Source organism: Odontesthes bonariensis, chromosome 12 (assembly GCF_027942865.1).
Source record: "Odontesthes bonariensis isolate fOdoBon6 chromosome 12, fOdoBon6.hap1, whole genome shotgun sequence".
NCBI lineage: Eukaryota > Metazoa > Chordata > Actinopteri > Atheriniformes > Atherinopsidae > Odontesthes > Odontesthes bonariensis.
In genome coordinates, this window is record NC_134517.1 from 371231 (window position 1) to 392236 (window position 21006).

Consider the following 21006-nt stretch of genomic DNA (forward strand, 5'->3'; position numbering starts at 1 on the left):
CTGGAAACTTGGTCATTCTCTATTTGATATATGTAGACCTGAAAGTGTGGGCTTCTAGTTGGTGTAGATACACTTGAGAACTGATGAAATATTCATTTTGTTGGGTGTCCAATGAGGCAAAACAAAAACCTAAGATCATCCATCCTCCATTTTCTATACCCACTTCATCCAATTTAGGGTCGTGGGTGGGCTGGAGCCTATCCGAACTGTCATTAGGCGTGAGGCAGGTACACCCTGGACAGGCCGCCAGTCCATCACAGAGACAAGACAAACAACCATGCACGCTCACACTCACTCCTAGGGACAATTTAGAGACACCGATTAACCTGACATGCATGATTTTGGATGGTGGGAGGAAGTGAAGTGAAATTTATTTATATAGCACTTTTCAGCAACAAGGCGATCCAAAGTGCTTTACAACATGGAACAAAAAATCAAACACAGAAATACAGATACAGAACATCAATCAGGTCATTTTAGCTAACAGTAATATTGGTATAACTATAACAGAGCAAAAGTAAATTTAGCTAATAGTAGGATTGGTAAAACTATAACAGGTAATTTGAGTAAACTAACAAAAGCTAACAAACATGGATAAACTTTCCTCTAAGAGGAGGCATTTAAAAATATAGCTAATAACAGAACGGTTGACATAATGAAGGATAACAAATCTTTAAAAGACTTTCATCTGAGAGGAAATATTAAGGTTTATACAGTGATAATAGGTCTTAATAGACCATTTGAATGTGACTAAGTTTTCCTCCTAGTGAAGCATTAATAAGACAAATCTATTTGATAAGGGTAGAATGACAGAAGAAATACCACATTAGGGGAGAGGAGGAGAAAAACCTCAGCACAAAAAAGAAAAAGCAACACATACACACACCATCAAGCATTTGGACCGGTGAGGAGGTGTGGGAATTGCGCATGTTAATCAATGAGCATGTGTGTGTGTGCGTGTGAGTGTGTGCAAGTAAGTCCATGAAGCACTGTCTCAGAGGCTATTGTCCTTGATAATGCGATGGAAAGTTTATCAACCAGCCTAAACAGTTTCCACAGGTGTCCTCAGGAACGGGAGGGAGCACATGGGGGGGCAGAGCGTCTTATTTACATAACATACAGGAAAAGTTGCAGCTGGCAGCCAAGGCCAGCACAGGGGAGCCAGATTGAGATAACAAAAGGACGGAAGCTCTATTTTTATTTTATTAGGAAGCCGGAGGACCCGGAGAGAACCCACGCATACACGGGGAGAACATGCAGACTCCACACAGAAACTCCTCAGTTGGGATTCAAACCTGAAAACCAACGATATTCAACATCGTGATGGGAAGTTCGGCTCTTTTTGTGACTCGGCTCCCAAAGAAGAGCCGGCTCTTTCGACTCCCGAACGGCTCTTTATTTAGGATCTTTTGTAGCCTATATTTTACCTTAACTTTGCAAAAAAAGATCATGCTTTATGTGTTGAAAACCTTTTTGCTCTCAGTGTTTTTATGAGACCTTATAATTGCGTAATTCTGTGCATTTATTCTGTGATGAAACCACTCTTAAATTTGTGTATTTCAATTAAACTTTTTTATTGCACAAATTAACAATAAACTTCAAACAAATCCACAGGACAGAACCAAACTCAAGATAACATTAATAATGTCCTCAATTAAACTTTTTTATTGGACAAATGAACAAAAAAATGTCTGCCCCCTCTGTTTACACATCCTTAATTCTCACGTGAATGCCGCATGCTGGTCGCCATGCTGGCCAATCATAACAAAGCTCTGTTGTAACCAGAGCTGGGACTGGGCACTGAAAGTGAAACCTGAGCAGCAAATGGAAAAAAAACTGGATTCACTACAAAGAGCAGAACAGAATTATTGTCTCTGTAGACAAACCGGCTTGTATCATACAGCTTTGGGAAACTGGAGATGGCAATGATTAATTTCTCCTCCATTTTTTTCTTCTCTTTCTGGCTTTTCCCGCTCTTTTCCGCCTTTGGAATCCACAATTGCGGCCCACAATTGGCTGTCACCGCGGTCCCGCCGCTGCTCATCTGCATAAAGTTGAGCCTCTCTCAACTTTCGACACGTCGTGACCTGTTATAATCCAATTTATTGTTAACCAATTATTCATGAAAACCAAATTCCTCCATTTTATAAACTTGGTTAAGGAAATCAACAGATTTCATCAAAACTTATTTTTGATTCACCCTGAGCGTGCATGAGGCAACAGACTTCCATCTACCAGACCACTACAGAAAGTTGTGCTCCACTCTCCTCTGGACAAAGCAGGCAGCACTGTGAGGATCATGTTCTCTGATTCCTCCAGTGCTTTTGATATAATTCAGCCTGAACTCTGCACTCTCTGCACTCTGAACACCTCAGACCTCCAGAACAACTCGAATGTTAAAGCTGCCGTGCGCAACTTTTTTTTAGTCATATTAGCTTGAACTGTCATGGGATTGTGGAAGTAGAATATTAAATAGGCTGTTTAGGAAAAATCCCGAATTCTGTACCTCCCTCTGAAGCCTGTAATCGTGCTTACAAAAATCGAGCGCTCCCGGCTGTTTTTAACCAATCACGTTAGGTTTATTATTTATCTATTATCTGAGCAGAACAGTCACCAACCATGTCTTCCATGCTGAGCGTGAGTCTGCCCCCAGCTTGTGTGCACGCACACTGGTGTGAACTCACGTGCACAACCTCGTCCACAGAGGGGGAGGGGCCTGAAAGTTGTATCAGTTCAAATTTTCCGACTTTATACTAGGTTTTTTGAAAACCTGCCAACGGCAGCTTTAAAGGATAAGACCGTTTTTTTTACATTGGGCCCTTGATTTCACATTATAACATGATGTTCTACTCACCCCTGCTTGTTGTTGAACATTTAGAGCTGTTCCGAAGATATTCGAGAGGCGTCTGGCTGCTCTCTTGAGATATTCGGCCATGAAACGGTTTCCTATGGGCAAGCTTATACAGGCACAAACTACGCTGTTTATAATTTATTAATTACTCTACACTAGCACTGATAACGTGGAGGTGCGTCGCTTACTTAAAAAAATCCGGGTTACTGTAATTTTGATTTTTTTTGTCGTAAAGTGGGTGTTACTGACGTCCTCGTCGTGCTACTGCCACAGACAGCCCACAGACCTGCTGCCTATTTATTCATTTGGCTAAAATTCAAAATTAGTAACCCGGATTTTTTTAAGTGAGCGACGCACCTCCACGTTATCAGTGCTAGTGTAGAGTAATTAATAAATTATAAACAGCGTAGTTTGTGCCTGTATAAGCTTGCCCATAGGAAACCGTTTCATGGCCGAATATCTCAAGAGAGCAGCCAGACGCCTCGCGAATATCTTCGGAACAGCTCCAAATTACCAACAACAAGCAGGGGTGAGTAGAACATCATGTTATAATGTGAAATCAAGGGCCCAATGTCAAAAAACCGGTCTTATCCTTTAATGTTTGTTGAAGCAGATAGATGATGGCATCTTCTACACCAACCCCAGGACGATAAGCAAACTGTAGTGGGTCCTGAAAGGTATTCAGTTGTCAACAGAGGTGAGTCAATAATGGTCTCTCCAGGGGCCGGAAGCATAAAATACAAAGACAGAAATGTTCATATGCATTTTTTTTAAAGCTATGTGAAAATATGGTTTTATCTTATAAATCTCAATCATCGATAAACTATAAACACGGGCAGAAAGCTCATTTCCACTCTAATTTAGCCATGAATGGATGCAGAGACTCCTTTAGTTTGTCATTTGTTTTCAACACAACTAAACAGACAGAGAAGAAGCAGATTTACTGAATCTAACCTGACACCCTGAACCAGAGAAAATAAATCCGTTTTATTTTAGGATCAGAAACAGAACACAAACAGCTGATCAGCCCAGTAAATTCAGAGCAAACAACCCTGCACAGGTCAAAAGAAATGGTTGGATATAAAGACTCCTCAGCTCCCTCATCACATCACAGCTTCTGTTTAATCTTCTGGCCGTTAGCACCAAGCTGACTCCACATTTGACACAGTTTACTGGGAACAAGCAACATCTTCTAACAATGAATGAGTTGTACAATCCTGACAGCTGTTTTCTAATGCCAGCTGTTTCCTGTCAGTCAGCAGCTGCTCCTTAAAGGCTGAAACATCTTATTATTTTATTAGGAAGCCGTTTTTTTTGTTTTAAATGCAGATTCATCTCCATATTCACACCTGGGCACGTGCTTCTTCTTCAAATGACAAACTTTCCCCCTCCACTTCATAGAAGAAAAAAATAGATTTCTGCTGGGAGTTGTAGGCTATGTGTTTGAGAGCGCGTGCCTCCATGCCGGTGAACGCGCACACACAGAGAGTTTGGAGTGACTGACACTGGCGGGAGCGCGCGTGTACAGGCTGTATGAGCGAGGTTACAAAGCGCAGAGTTTGCGTGGAAAAAACGGAGGAGACTCTTTGTGTTGGCTCGTTGGGGGGCATGCAGGTGGGATGCTGTCGCACAGATGACTCACCTCTGCCGGCGGTGAACCGGAGCAGCGGCTCCGATCAGCGGCTCTGAGCACCAGCGCACACCGGGAGAGCACAGTGGAACATGGGCTCGGCCTCGTCGGCTTACCGGGTCATTTACCTGGACGTGGACGGCAGGATTCAGAAGGTACGACTCACACCTTTGATACTAAGGCATCTCATCATTATTATTATTATTATTATTATTATTATTATTATTATTATTATTATTATTATTATTATTACTGAACTTCTTATATATCAAGACGAGGTCAAAGTACATTAGGGCTAAAAAGTGTTGGTCAACAATTAATGTGACATTTAGAGTTCTAGGAAAACCTAACCCTAACCTAAAATTCAATTATCACAAAGTAAAAAGACAATTACACAAAGCACAACACTCTCAGTGTTCTTTATGTTACATTTAACTGACCCCATTGTATTTCAATGAAATGATGTGGTATTCATTGTCTTTATGCTATTGATCATTAGTAATTCATCAGTTTAATGTTGTCCAATATTAGATTATGGGAGACAGTCTAAGATGATGCAAAAGGTTGAAAAACATGGCACCGCTGTGTTGTATGATACCTTAAAGCTGCTTCTCAGTACAACATCTAGAGTCCTGAGAAAATAAACTCTGCCCTGTTTAAATGTTTTATATGTTAAGTAATAGGGCATAAAAAATGAACAAAATGATTCCAAATTGCAGAAGCAGTGTGTGAAAAACTAAATCCACACCATGATTATCTATATATTTAATATTTTTTTTTTTTTTTTTTATTAATATTTTTTGGGCTTTTTATGCCTTTAATGGATAGACAGTTGGAGAGAGACAGGAAGCAGAGAGAGGGGGAAGACATGCAGCAAAGGGCCGTCCGGTGCGGGACTCGAGCCGGGGCCAGCTGCAGCGAGGACTGTAGCCTCTGTACATGGGACGGCTGCTTAACCCACTACGCCACCGACCGCCCCTAATATTTAATTGTTGATCGTTAAGTCATGATTAATCGCAAAGTAATTGCACTTATTATATATGTTATGTGTTCTAAATGCATCTGAAAGGAATATTTTTTAATACTCTTATCAAAATAGGAGCAGACAAATGTGCTTTCTTTCTGCAAATGTAAATGATATTTATGCATGCAACAATCCAAAACAAATTATCTTGATAAAAACTGTCCAAAACATTCTTTAAATAAATACATATTTGTATATATATTGATTAATATTTCTATATATGTGTGTGTATGCATGTGTGGGTTCTCTCTGGGTACTCTGGCTTCCTCCCACGGTCCAAAAAACATGCCTGTCAGGTTAACTGGTGACTCTAAACTGACTGTCGGAGTCAGTGTGTATGGTTGTATTTCTTTTTGGGGCCCTGTGATGGAATGGTGACCTGTCCAGTGTGTAGCCCCCAGCCCCACCCCCCCACACACAAATCTGAATTGGATTAAACGGGTAAAGAAAATGGATGCATGTGTGTGTGCGAAAGTAAATGTATTTCTATCAATAATTCTATGTCATTTTAGTCATGCTGAAAACAATGATAACAGAGAAAGTTAGAAGCAGCAGAATGTCTTGGAGGTTTTCTCACAGCGTTGCAGCGTCACACAGTAACTGGATGCTGCTCCTATGCATGTATACTGGGACAGGAAGGTGGTCCTGTAACCATAGTGAGGGATTCCTTTCAAAACCATTTCTTCTGATGGTTTGGATGCTGTGCTGCTGGAAGGATTTCTGCTTGTACTGCTGGCATTTTATGTGTTATGATGCGTAACCATGCCAACAGGAAAGTTGTTTGCATGTGGAAGCAGCTGATTGAGCCTTCCAAAGCACAGCTCAAACCATTTCTTCCCTTGATCCTCATTGGAGGTGTGAAATCTCTGGCAGATACAATAGATGAGCTTTGTGAGCTAACAATAGCCGCATTCGGACAGAGCCGTTCTAAGAACTGTCCTACTCGAATTCCGTTCTGATAACTGTCCTTCCCCAGCAGAACTGTTTCAGTCTGCATTCCCACATGAGTCGGGACTGATGCAGCGCAGCCGTCTGCGACAGCGACGTGTTACTTTAGCGCCACATTCAACAACAAAACAGAACAAAACAAAACCCGGTAAAAGTAAGGAGAGTAGAAAAAACACCACAAAGAAGCTAACATGGAGAGCGGGGAGGCCACCGTGTTCATGGTCTGCATGATGGTGATATTAATCATGGACGATCACATGGGGCGTCTAACATGGAGGCTGGCAGAGCTCACAGAGAGAGTCAGGAGACGCAGGATGGAGCGCAGGCCGTACTTCTTGGTTTCATGAAGGAAGGAGAGCAGAGCGCCGCAGACAAAGGAGACCACGTGGAGGTTTAACTTATTAAACACGCCAAGGTTGTGTCCATGTCGTATGAGGAAACATTTCAGCCTGACAACATGACAAGGGGCGGAGCTACCGACCACCAAGGGGCGGAGCTACCGACCACCAAACACCTCCGTCAGATGTGTTCTATAGAACCCAGAACAGACCCAGCTGAGGAGAAGAAGCTGAAATGGTTCCAGGAACTGAGGGCGATGGCCCCGAGTTCCTGTATGTCCAAATGCGGGAGAAAACGGCCCCGTGGATTAAAAGGTTATAGGAACTGCAGAAGGGTCCTACAGTCCGAATGCGGCTAATGATGCAGCAGAAATATCAGGAAGAGACCTGGCTGTAGGAACAGCTCTGACAGCTCTCTGCTCAGCTTTAAGACTATCCGGGCAGACAGAGACTGCAGACAGACTGGTAACAGGAAAGGAGGATGATCACAGAGCTGGTTAACAACAGATGCTGTAATCCTGGACCTGTCACTGAGAAGGAGAGCATCTGCTGCTCTGCTTGTGTTTCATTATTGGCTGTGAGCTTCCACCTATGTGCCAAATGAATATTCACTTGTGTTATCTGTCTATGACATCATCAGCTCAGTTGTTGCCAACCTACGAACACAACGACCCAATTCATTCCTGGTTATCAGTGGAGATTTCAACCATGTCTCAATTTCTGCTACACTTCAACTTTCCTATATTTTGAAATCTTTATTCTATTTTATTATTTTGTTCAAAAGATTTTTTAATTTTTTTTCTCAATGTATTATACTGCATCAATATGAATGTTCTTCTGGAACTAATATGTAATTCAATCCAATTCAATTTGGTGCAGTGCATCTGATATTGTATTTAGCTGGTGAGGATCAGATGATTCATCGTCTCCTGATGATCTTCAACTTCAAACAGGATGTACTTACTAGTTTATTATCACTGTTACACCAGTGTGATGGGATGACTTAAAAAGTTCAAATGTGAATATAACCTCCATAAGCAATCTGCATCCTTGCATTCATTAAACAAAGCTAAAATAGTATGGAGTCATTCAGCTGTCATTTTGACGGTACTAACTGGAGAGCTGGTAATGTCGGGGGGGATTCTGCAAAATACCACCAAGTATTTTTACTGATTCTTTGCATTCTACATTTGAAGCAGTCTTTTGTCATGATTTCTGGACTAACTGAACTCAGCTGTAAGAAGAGTTAGATTGCTGGATTATAAAATCCTTACAGATGGTATTATAGGTCAGTTGGAACTATTTAGATGTGATTCATCAGTGTCACAACTTCCTCTTTTATTGCTGTTTTTAATATATTGGACTAGGGGTGGGCAATATGGAAAAAATGTTGTATCACGATTTTTTTGCATAAAATCACGATTTCGATTTTTTATCACGATCTTCCATCCAAAAAAAAAGAAAGACCAATTACAGTAGAGTTAAGTTGACATGCTGAACCACAGAAGAGCTAAGGAGTAAAAGAAAGAATTTGGCAATCAACACATTGTAATTCAACTGTAACCCAATTCAAGATGAAAAATAATGATCTAATTGATGACATCTGACACAGTGAGAGTGAAGCAACCAGAACTAGAAAAACGAACCACTGATGACGACTTGACTCCACCTGTTAGAAAGCCCATGTTGTTTGGTTATTTTCAGTTAAATACATTAATTACCTCCACCAAGGAGGTTATGTGATCGCCCGAGTCTGTTGGTTGTCTGTCTGGATGTTCGCCTGTTCGTGCTGCAATCTTGCGACCTGCCACAAAGTGGCGCGACCTGGCGGAGGTCTGCACTCTCTGAGTGCATTTCTAGTTTATATTGTGTTTTACGGTGAGTTTTCATACGTCCAACGTTCATGAACGCACCATAGACGTTCCGATGTTCCTGAATGTACCGCACCTGTGCGTGAGACGATGTCGCTGTAAAGTTTCGTTTCTCCTCCCGATGCAGCAGCAGAGAGCCTCTATTATGAGGAGAGGGAAAACTGGCGGCTATTTCCGGGTGGTACTGCACTCTAGGGGCGCCAACGAAGCAGTGCAGAGCACGCCGAACTCTATGGTGGTACTATGAAATCCACCTTAGATCCAGCCATTACTTTTGATAGAATTTTTTATATTTTTTCATTTTAATTTTCCTAAAGGCAGGATAAATTATCCTTTCAAACGGCACTTGGTTTGATTTTTTAGACTCACTAGATTTGTTTAAAATACACATTTATTGTCAGTATTGCATCCCGAGTGACGTCACGCATGTGGCATCACTTTACGGCATAGAGCTTGAAAGTCCCGCCCCCTTTTTTGCTTCTTCTTCCTACTTCCGTCGTCCCCATGGGACCTCATGCCTGGATCTATTAACATGGGCAGGATGATGTCTTCTGTTCCCAGTCATTATATGCCTTTTTACAGTACACGCATGATGTTCTGGGGTTAAATATGGATGAGTTCATGCAAAAACATTGGCGATTTGTCGTAGGAGTGCCTGGTTAAACGTTGTAAAAAAAAGTTAGGGTAAAAAGACTACATGGCGTCGCATATGCTACGTCACTGATCCCACATTAACTGTATACCGGCGGTCTCGCTGGCTGGCATAGACGAAGCCAGACATATCACCACCAGCATAGCAGAAGCTCTCCACGTGCCCCGACTGGTAGTGGTTCTCTCCTCGGCTCACAAGTTTTCGTTCGCCCTCGAAAAACTGAGTGAAACTGGCCAACGACAGCGCCATTCTTCCACTCCTCCGCGCGCCCAAACGTGATGACGTTTATTTTCCGTGCCAAACGCTACATGCTGTAGTTCGAGAAATGCTCAGAAAAATAACTTAACAATGAAGCACTTATGCCCGCTAAACTGTTACGCTACTGGTATGAAAAAATATTAAAAAATGTCCTACACAACATATGTGAAATGCAAGACTCAATTCCATCAAGCGCAAAAAATAGTTTTATTCCGTCTTGGCTCCGTCATTGACTTGAATTGCAAATTATTACACTTCCGTGGTCCCGAGGGGAGGAAGTTGAATGACGTCAAGGAGGCGGGACTTTCAAGCTCTATGGTCAGTCCTAGCGCTGAGCTAGCAGAGAGGGGCTAGCTCAAATAGTTACAGATTTCAGCACAGCCCTTTTACATACTCTCTGACTAGCCTCTGGTTTAGCTTTGGTTGTTGTTAGCGGCACCAGGTTAGCACTCTGGCACAGTGGACGAGTGCCATAAAGCAGCCGGTCGTAATCAGCCGTGCGTTCTTCAGATTCCGTTAGCTAGATGCTAGCGGATACTGACTCGCAAATGCCAGACCTGTAAGAAAACAGAAAGCTATAACTCCCAGGTTATTGTACTTTTGATATAAATCCACATCCCTCTGTCAGAAATCATAGTATTATTTTCAGGTTTCAGCCGCTAGCGGGGACATTTTTTGAGTTATTAGCGCCAGCCCTATGGAAAATGGTCATTCTGCACTCGCTCGCCAGCGCCCCCAAAGAAAATCAACTGAACTGCAGCCAAATTTTTTATAATGGGGCGAATAGGAAGTGGAACGGCTGTCTGTGAAAGGGCTGTGGCAGCAGTGAACAGCTTGTAATTTTCCCTTTGCTGTTTTCACCTAACATTAGCCTGTACACCCTGGGTTTATTGTGTGTAAATGCCAGAAGAACCACAGCCAAATAAATCCACCACAAACTGGACATCTGTATCCGTGTCTTTTAACGGGGACACACGCCATACACCAGCATTAAAAAAATAAAATAAATAAATCATTGCGCTGATTGGCAAAGGCGATCTATACGGTTTCTCTAATTTGGTAGATCGCCTGCGATTCTCCACTCTTCCTCGCCAGTCACGATTTTATATCGTCAGATCGCGCACCCCTACCCTAGCCCCCCCCCCCTTTTTTTTTTTTCCCATATGCAAAAGGAAACAAATAAAGAAAAAACAAAATGAACATAAGGGGAAGTTTCACTGTATTCCTTAAAAAAGAATTATGAAAAAGAAAATAAAAGACATGCATACATATATTACAGAAAGATGCCTCAAGCAAAATCTGATCTTAAACCCACTTGTTCAACATACACAGTCCATCTATGCCATATCCTAGAAAAATCTCCTGGCTTTATTTTGAGAGAGTAGGTCAACTTTTCCATTGTGTATATGTACCTAAAACTCTGGGTAAATGGAGACCCGTTATGTTCGTTATGTTCAGGTACTGCAACTCTAAAGCATATTTTGTCAGGTTGTAAGGTTAGTCTGTCACAAGGCCGGTATACATGGCGACATGACCAAGTATTAAGAAGTTTAGCTGCAGGTATTGAAGATAAATGAAGGCAGGTAAACTTAGGAGGGTCCAAGGTACAGAGAGTTGCAATTCAGTTTGTTCAAGAGGGGGAGAAAGTTAAAAAGACGATAAGGAGGCACGGCAGCTTGGAGGATGCTTGTGATTGGGAGATGCAGGTAGATTTAGGAAATAAGCTTGTTGTTCCCCAGGAGATAGCCTCTACAAACCTAAGGCCTGATATAGTCTTGTGGTCTAGGAGTAGAATGAGAGTCTATTTCATAGAGCTGACTGTTCCTTGGGAGGAATTAGTAGAGGAAGCATATGAAAGGAAAAAGCTTAGATATGTGGAGTTGGGGGCAGAAGCAGAGCAGCGAGGATGGAAGGTTAGAATCTGTCCAGTGGAAGTAGGATGTAGAGGATTTGTTGCAAAGTCTGTTGTCTCATTGTTGAGGGAGCTGGGTGTAAGTGGACAGAGTGTGAGAAAAATAGTGCAGGAGGTTTCAGATAAAGCAGTAAAATCCAGCCAGTGGATTTGGATTAGAAGATGCAATAGCGACTGGGGGCCCAGCAGGGGGGGCACTTAGGGTAAAACAGACTTTTGAAAAAGCAAAGAAGAAGTTCAAGCTATTTAAGTGGAGGGTTTGGCACATGTGATCCTTTTGAAACCAGGCGGCCATTTTGGGTGAGTTGGCTTGGAGTGAGTTGTATGGATTTGTTTTTGCTGGCATTGTTAGTGATTATAGGATTGTTTAGGTGAGTTTGTCTGCTGAATCTGCTAGTGTGTCTTGTCCTTCCTCCACCTCTGGCACCCTCTATATTTTCATTACCCCTACCCGAACCAGGGTTTGAATCCCATTCCTGCTTTTCTTACCTCTTTTATTTCTTCCCCCTACCCGAACCAGGGTTTGCATCCCCACCCCGCTGTGACTGGTGTGCAGTTGGTGAGAGTGAGTTGTATGGATTTGTTTTTGCTGGTATTTTAGTGATTATAGGACTATTTAGGTGAGTTTGTCTGCTGAATCTGCTAGTGTGTCTTGTCCTGCCTCCACCTCTGGCACCCTCTATATTTTCATTACCCCCTACCCGAACCAGGGTTTGAATCCCAGTCCTGCTTTTCTTACCTCTTTTATTTCTTCCCCTACCCGAACCAGGGTTTGCATCCCCACCCCGCTGTGACTGGTGTGCAGTTGGTGAGAGGCTGAGGTAGATTATGGTTGTTGTGGTGTGAGGGGCAGTGTTGGCTGGCATTAGGGGGGTGACTCTGGGACGCCAGTGGTCATTGTCTAGCCTCCTGGAGGTGTCGTGGGCCCAACTAGACGAAACACTGATGAAAGGAGGTTCCCACCTGATGACCCCAATGATATGTTGGTCAGCACTGCTCATTGAGCTACATAATACGGAGTGTAGGGAATTATTCACTGAGTCTGGTCCTTTATTTTATTTATTTTATTTTTTATTTTCTTTAGCACAAGTTTCTTGTGTTTATATTGAATGTCATGAACTACATCCAGCCATTCTCCTATTGTAGGGGGGGTTTGGCTTTAACCATCTTCTGGATATTGTTTTTTTGGTTGCTACCAGCAGAATAAGTAACAGCTTTTTATCCCAGTAATCCCAGACATCCATTGAAATATTTCCCAAGTATAAAGTCTCAAAACTATAAGGAATGTCTACATCAAATATCTTGTTCAGATGACCGTGAACGTCCCTCCAGTATGGTGTTATCATTGGGCAATCCCAGAAAATATGAAAATGATTGGCCTCACTTGCCCCACAGGCCCTCCAGCAGCCAGTGCTTGATAGTTGTGTATGCTGCTGTAGTGGTGTTATAAAAAATCTGGAAAAGTTTTTCCAACTATATTCACGCCATGTGTTCGAGCATGTTGTTCCCCATTGTAATCTCCAAAGATTTCCCCATTCTTCTTCAGATATTGTAAGATTACCTTCCTTTTCCCATTTATGTTTAATGTACAGAGTGTTGTCTGGGCTAGCTTGACGTAATGCATGGTAAAGTTTAGATACAACCTTCTTGCAAGTTCCTGAACTAATTGTCACATGGAACACCTCTAAGATACCTGTCTTTTGCCCCTCTAGTGCTCTAGCTATATTCTCCTGGAAATAACGTCTTAGTTGGATGTATCTGTAGAAATCTTGAGGTTGTAATGCATTCTCTTGCTGCAGAAGCTCAAAGCTTTTAAGTTTGTCTTTGTTTACAAAAGTGTGCTAGGTGGTAAGCCCTGCTTTAGTCCAGGTCTTAAAATTAGAATCCAAAGTGTTAGGGGAGAAATCTGTGTCATAGGCGCACCAGCGTAGTATTTTTAAGCTATATTCCAAATCACAGAGTTGTATTACTTTCTGCCATGCTCTCAATGTATTATTAATCCATGGGTTGTTTTTTCCAATCATATTGTTCATTAATTTAATGTCTGCTGTTACGGCTGCTAAAGGAATCTGGCTTATATTGCTCTCTATATCTTTCCATCTTGCGGAATATGATGAGTTGCTCCAGCACAGTAAAGGTCTTAACTGGGCTGCAAAATAATATTCCCCCAGACAAGGAAGGCCAAGACCACCATAATCTTTATGCAGTTGGAGAGTTTTGTACCTAATTCTGGGCTTTCTACCTTGCCACAGAAATCTTGATATCATTTTGTCCCATTCCGTGAACTGTTTTGTAGGTATGTCCACTGGAAGACTCTGGAAGAGGTATAGTAGCCTTGGTAGCACATTCATTCTTATAGATTCTACCCTTGAATAGAGACCAAGGAAGGGAATATTGCTCCATCTCTGCATGTCAGCTTTAATGTTGTCATTTAGTGGTCCATAATTCAAACAGGTTAGTTTTTTAATATCTTTTGGGAGATTTACTCCAAGATATCTTATATGGTCTGCCTCCCACCTTAATTTGTACTTTCCTACTAAGGAGCTGGAAGGGTCGAAATTAAATGTTAGCACTTGGGTCTTCTGAACGTTTAATTTATAACCAGAGAGAGCACCGTAATTCTCTAATTCAGTCATTAGTTTAGGAAGTGTCAGATTGGGCTTTGTTATATAAACTAAAACATCATCTGCAAAAAGTGCAAGTTTGTGTTCCTCATTATGTATAGTTATTCCTTTGATGTCGCTATTCTGTCGTATCCACTGACTCAGGGGTTCGATAAATCATGCAACAAGCATAGGTGAGGCTGGACAACCCTGCCTTGTTCCTCGTTCCAGGGTAAATGATTTTGAGAGAGCTCCATTTACCTTAATCCTGGCAGTGGGTTTATCATATAAGGCTTTGAAAGTATTAATGATTGAGTTATGGAATCCAAATTTTGCTAAAACTTTGTACAGGAAGGACAGCCTGACAGAGTCATACGCCTTCTCTGCATCCAGGCTTACCAACATTGCTTCTGTATCTTTTTGTATGATATGATTAATGATGTGAAGTGTTCTTCTCACACTGTCCTGAGTTTGCCTTTGCCTTATAAAACCAGTCTGGTCGGTGTGAATTAACAATGGTAAAATGTTGTCAATTCTGTGTGTCAATATAAATGTAAATAATTTGTAGTCTATGTTTAATACGCTAATAGGACGGAAATTACCACACTCCAACACGTCTTTCCCTTCCTTGGGGATTAATGAAATTGTTGCCTCTTTCCAAGAGGGTGGAATTTTGTTTTCCCTTAAGACCCAGTTGAAAGTATCCAATAGTATAGGAGCTAATTTTTCTCTTAACGATTTGTACCATTCCCCAGTAAAACCGTCTGGGCCTGGTGATTTGTTTGCTTTTAACCTTGAGATGGCTGCATTTATCTCATCGGTTTGTGATTGCTGCTGATAATTGTTCATTTTGTTCTGCAGAGACAGAGGGGAGGTCAAGTGAGGCCAAGAATGTATCAATATGTAAAGAATTGTCAATATGTTGCTGAGAATATAACTTTTGGTAGAACTTTTCAAAACACTGCTGGATTTTCCCTAGTCCATGTTCGATTTCCCCAGAGTCAGGATTTCGAATCTTAGAGATTGTATTGTCTGCTTGCTGCTTTTTCAATTTGTATGCCAGTAGTTTCATTGCCTTCCCTCCAGCCTCATAATAACGTTGTTTTAGAAATAGAAGCTTATTTTGTATTTCTTGTGTACTCATTTCCTCTATCTCCCTCTTAACCGCTTTGATTTTTTTGTTTTTCACCTTCATCTGAGGTGGTACTGTGGACCCTCTGTTCAATTCAATTCATTTTTATTTATATAGCGCCAAATACAACAAATGTCATCTCAAGGCACTTAGATAGTAAGTCCAATTCAAGCCAATTGGAATTCAATTAATTAATAATAATCATAATTCATAAAATAATCCAATTCGTTCATATAGAGCCAATTCAAAAACAATTTCCTAGCTAAGAAAACCAACAGATTGCACTGAAAACTTTTTGTTTTTCGGTCCAATCTCCCGGCCTGAGCGTGCCTGAGGCGACTGTGGAGAGAAACGACTCCCTTTGAACAGGAAGAAACCTCTGGCAGAACCAGACTCAGGAAGGGTGGCCATCCGCCTCCACCAGCTGGGGTTTGTGAGGACAGAAAGGGGGGGGGGGGAGCCGCGGCGGCACTGTAACACCATTCAAAGGATATCTGTTGGAACAGGGAAACACGAGTTAATGACCACAATAATATCACATATACATAGAGAGAGTAAAGTGAGGAAAGGTGTGACAGATGAGGCCCCCCAGCAGTCTAGGCCTATAGCAGCTTAACTATGGGATGTTTCAGGATCACCTGAGCCATCCCTAACTATAAGCTTTATAAAAAAGGAAAGTTTTAAGCCTGGTCTTAAAAGTGGAAAGGGTGTCTGCTTCCTGGACATTTACTGGCAGCTTATTCCACAATAGAGGGGCCTGATAACTGAAGGCTCTGCCTCCCATTCTACTTTTAGAAACTCTGGGAACCTCAAGTAAACCTGCAGTTTGGGAACGAAGTGCTCTGTTAGGAAAATATCTTACAATGAGATCTTTAAGATATGATGGAGCTCGGTCATTAAGAGCTTTATATGTAAGGAGAAGAATCTTAAATTCTATTCTGAATTTAACAGGGAGCCAATGAAGAGAAGCTAAAACTGGAGAAATATGATCTCTCCTGTTAGTTCTCATCAAAACTCTGTAAATGTTTTAGTTTATTCTCCAATTCTTGCCGCTTTTGGCGCCTATTTTTCTGTAGAAAAGAGGAGATGACAATGATTTTACCCCTCATAACAGCCTTGAGTGAGTCCCAGAGGATACCAGGTGTCACCTCCCCATTATCATTTAAATCCATAAACATGTCAATTTCTGCTAATAAACAATTATTCATATCTGGATTGTTCAGTATATTTGAGTTCAATCTCCATAGTGTAGATCTTTTTTTCCGTATTCAAAGACATGTGGATAAACACAGGGCTGTGGTCAGAAAGAGTTATTGGGCCTATGTTGCACCTCTCAATTTTGTGTAGATCTCTACTGAAAGTAAAGAAATAATCTATCCTGGTGTATACTGAATGTGGAGCGGAATAGTTAGTATAATCTCGGGTAGTAGGATGTAATTCTCTCCATATTTCTACAATACCTAATTTCTTCATCAAGCCCATCATTCTTCTACTTACAGGTTTTGTCTCAGACTTGCCATTTGAAACGTCTAGTGTTGGGTGGAGATGTATGTTAAAGTCCCCCGCACAAATGACCACCCCTTGTGCTTTAGTTGTCATCAAATCAAACAATTTCCTGTAAAACATCCATCTACTGCCTGGAGGAGCATAAACATTGAGTAGAGTTACTATTGACCCTTCTAATTGACCTGTAATCAACAAATACCTGGCCTCTGTGTCTGTGATTTCTGACATATGTTCAAAATTCACACCTCTTGCTATCAATATAGCTACTCCTCTTTTATGTCCTGACCTATCGGATGAAGCAAAAACATATTTGAAACCCATTCTGTTAAGTTTGGCATGCTCAGTGGTATTGAGGTGAGTTTCTTGCAGAAAGGCTACTTGAACCTTATCTTTTTTAAGCTGTGCTAATATTTTCCCTCTTTTTACTGGGTTATTCAGACCATGAACATTATACGTGGCTACTTTCATGTTCTGCATTAAGGCTTATATCAATGATCATGTCCTACATTTAAGTGAAAAACGACCCCTGCACAGTATAGAACAACTGCAAACACACAATATAAACAATGAACAGAAAACAAGAAAAAATGAGAAAAATCTTCCACGTCATGAGTCTTGCTAAAGACCCTCCACCAGGTGGAGGTAGGTGGATTTGAGGGATGGCCTCCCTCTCGGTAAGTGGGAGGGCCCTCTGAAGTATCCACATAAAGTTCCATGACCATTTGTATTCCCGAGCATAGGTCCTATAATATTATCCCTTTACAGCTAAGGTTAGAACCAGTGATCTTTTATGAACTACACACAAGCAGAACTCACCATTTTGGAGGGGATTGAGTCTTTACTTCGTGCTGCTAACCACTGCCCCCGTTTTGGGGGGATTCATCTCTTCGGAAAGCTTGTAAACACTCTTTGTAGTTTGGTATTCCAGTGCCGGGGTTTTTCCCTCGTCGGCGGGCTCTCCCGCTTCTCTGCCAGGTCAATTTTCTGAGGCGCTCCATCATCGTCTCTGGCTGATTGACAGGGGCGGTGATGTCGAAACCTCTCCGAGCAAAATCTCCTGTTGCCTCCTCGGCCGATTCGTAGATCATCTCTCCTTCTTGGTATCACACTTTTAGCCGGGCAGGGAACAGCGTGTTCAACTTAATGTGGTGATCCTTGAGAATCTTCCGAACCTCCGCGTATTCTTTTTGTTTTTGCAGGATCCTTGGAGGGTAATCATTATCCACGTTGATTCGGTTTGTGTCCAAAATCAAGCCCTTATTTTGCCATGCTTTCCTGAGAACCATCTCTTTGGTACGGAAGCTGGCAAATTTGACAACGATAGATCTTGGTTGAGCATTAGGTGGGGGCTGGTCCCCTAGCGAGCGATGAGCTCACTCAATGTCCAGAGCTGTATCACCAATGTCAAGATTATCTCTCACCAACTGTTGCACAAATTCAATCACTGATGGACTGTCCTTTTCAGCCCCCTCCGGGATCCCATATAGTCGAATGTTTTCGCGTCATGAGCGGCTCTCCTGGTCGGTTAGCCTCGCCTCCATCTGAGCATGGAGCTTTAGCATTTCAGACATAAAGTCCTCGACATTTTGTATTCTTTCTTCTGCCTTTTCGATTCGACCCTCTGCCTCTTCCAGTTTAGTGTTAGTTCTTGCTATTTCCTCTTTGAGTTCGTCCATTTGTGATTTGTTATCTTGTCGAAATTCTCTTAGCTCTCGTAGTATCATATCCAAATTAGCCATGGGCTCCCCGTCAGGATTAGCATTATCTTGAATCCCTGTCTGCCTTTGAGCTTTAGGTTCTTCTTTGGAGTCCTTTTTACCCTTAGCTGGCATCTTTGCCCCCTTGATAAGTTTTCTTATTTTTCCTGTTTGATATTCGATGATTGAGGGCTTAAAAATATAAATTTGCTCGGGAGCTACTTCTTTATGCTGCCATCCGTGTCATGGCCGGCCGGAAGTCCTACAATGAGACCTTTAAGATATGATGGAGCTCGGTCATTAAGAGCTTTATATGTAAGGAGAAGAATCTTAAATTCTATTCTGAATTTAACAGGGAGCCAATGAAGAGAAGCTAAAACTGGAGAAATATGATCTCTCCTGTTAGTTCTCATCAGAACTCTGGCTGCAGCATTTTGGATCAGCTGAAGGCTTTTCAGAGAATATGTGGGACAGCCCAATAATAAAGAATTACAGTAGTCCAATCCTGAAGTAACAAATGCATGGAGCAGTTTTTCTGCATCACTCCGAGACAGGATGTTCCTGATTTTAACAATATTACGAAGATGAAAGAAGGCAGTCCTAGAAACCTGTTTTATATGCGAGTCAAATGATAAGTTCTGGTAAAAAAATAACTCCAAGGTTCCTCACTGTAGAACTATAAGCCAAGGAAATACCATCTAGAGTAACTAGCTATATAGCTAGACAATTTCTCCCTGAAACGCTCAGGTCCAAAGAAAAGTCTGAGGTACATATCCTGTCAACAAAGACCGATTGATCAAATCCAATATGGAAGTGTCAATTAATGGGAAAACCTCCTTGAACAGTCTGGTTGGGATTGGGTCTAAAACACAAGTTGATGGTTTAGAAGAGACTATTGCTGTTGTTAGTTCAGAGAGATCAACTGGACAGAAGCCGTCTAAAATTCTAAAATTAGGTTCTAAAGATACTTCTAAAGCTGCTGTACTTGATGATATATCACTGATAATAGTGGGAAGGACTCCATCAATCTTCTCTCTGATAGAAACAATTTTATTGATAAAGAATCTCATGAAATCATCACTGCTGAGAGTTAAAGGAATAACTGGCTCAGCAGAGCTCGGACTCTTAGTCAGACTGGCTACAGCGCTGAAGAGAAACCTGGGATTATTCTTATTCTCTTCTATCAATGATGAATAATAAGCAGTTCTAGCTTTACAAAGGGCTTTATTATACGTTATTAAACTAATGAAACAAAATCTTGAAGATGGCCGCAACAGGTAGTTCAGGTGCAGGTGGCTCAGGAATACTCCTGGCACTATTAATTTACTGTCTGCTTTCAAAGTTTGTAGATACTGGAACAAAATTTGTTGATTCAGGACCGTATTCTAATCAATGTTTCTCCCAGGAACGGAGTAAACTCGGCAAATCAAATCACAAACATTTTGGGTATGGCAGTTTTACGCTACTGTCCACTTTCATATATCCAGGTTGGCATGCAGCGATAACCTTTAAACGTCACGGTATGAAAACGATCAAAACCGCATCTAAACGCCAAAGCTTCGAAGCAGTTATAATTACCATCTGCCTTCTGATGTCCTGGGATATACATCAGTGCCCCGGTCCATCTCCCACATGTGAAATGAGAGACCAATATGTAAACGTGCAAAGCAGATGCCATATAGGCTTACCTGAAAACAACATCAGGAGCACCGCTGTGATCCCTCAAGTAAGCTCGGTGGAATGGGGCTCTTCCGTCAGGTTTGCTTGCATTTCAACTAACGCGGATATTTCTGCTGTTTTAACATCCACGGGTGAAGACTGAAGCAACTCAACGCTGGGAGGATATTGTTAATCATGGGAATGTGGTAACTGAAGTCCTACGGGCAACTAGGTCTAAACGACGCATAAATAAAGCCATAATTAAGCATCGTAAATGGAAAGTGTTTAAAACTGTGAACAACTCTAGATTAATCTGGGACTCACGTAGCAAACCCAAAGGACTCTTAGGTGGTCACATAAATATAAGAAGTGTTCTTTCTAAATGTGAACAAGTACAACATCTTTTACAAGAATCAAATTTGGATTTCTTGGCAATGTCTGAAACATGGTTAAATGTAAACTCGCCTCATGCGGCTATAAATGTGCCTGGTTTTAATATTTTTAGGAATGATCGTAAACATGGAAAAGGTGGGGGGGTTATGTGTTACGTAAAGGACACAATTAGATTTAATGTAATCAAAGACATGGCATGTGAACTAGAATGTCTGGGTTTAAATATTGTACTCTCTTCAGAAATGTCATTAACCCTAATTGTAATCTACCGTCCGCCCTCATCAAATGTCAGTTTCTATGAAAAATTTAGAGAAATGTTGCAACAGTGTGACTTCAATAGAGAGGTGATTGTTATAGGAGATATGAATGTGAATTGGGAAGATAAGTCTGCAAGAAAACAACTGAAACAAGTAACTGACAGTTTTAATTTAACACAAGTAATTAGCGGAGCAACCAGAATTACCAATTCCTCTAGTACACAGATTGATCTAATTTTTAGCAATAAACCTGAAAGAATAATTAAATCTTATAA

General features: G+C 41.4%; 1 protein-coding gene across 6 annotated transcripts in view; it reads left to right on the forward strand.

The window, feature by feature from the left end:
* Positions 1–4315: 4315 nt before the first annotated feature.
* The window catches only part of pde9aa (phosphodiesterase 9aa), a 108128-nt gene continuing 91437 nt past the window's right edge, over positions 4316–21006 (forward strand). For 5 of the 6 annotated variants that reach the window (XR_012772525.1, XR_012772526.1, XM_075478866.1 and 2 more), the window contains exon 1: positions 4316–4636. Coding sequence is in view for 3 of the 6 variants with exons in the window: in XM_075478866.1 (XP_075334981.1) it covers positions 4574–4636 (63 nt within the window). In the remaining 3 variants the exon portion in view is untranslated. The remainder of the gene's footprint in view (positions 4637–21006) is intronic. The other variant, XM_075478869.1, reaches the window with a different exon arrangement.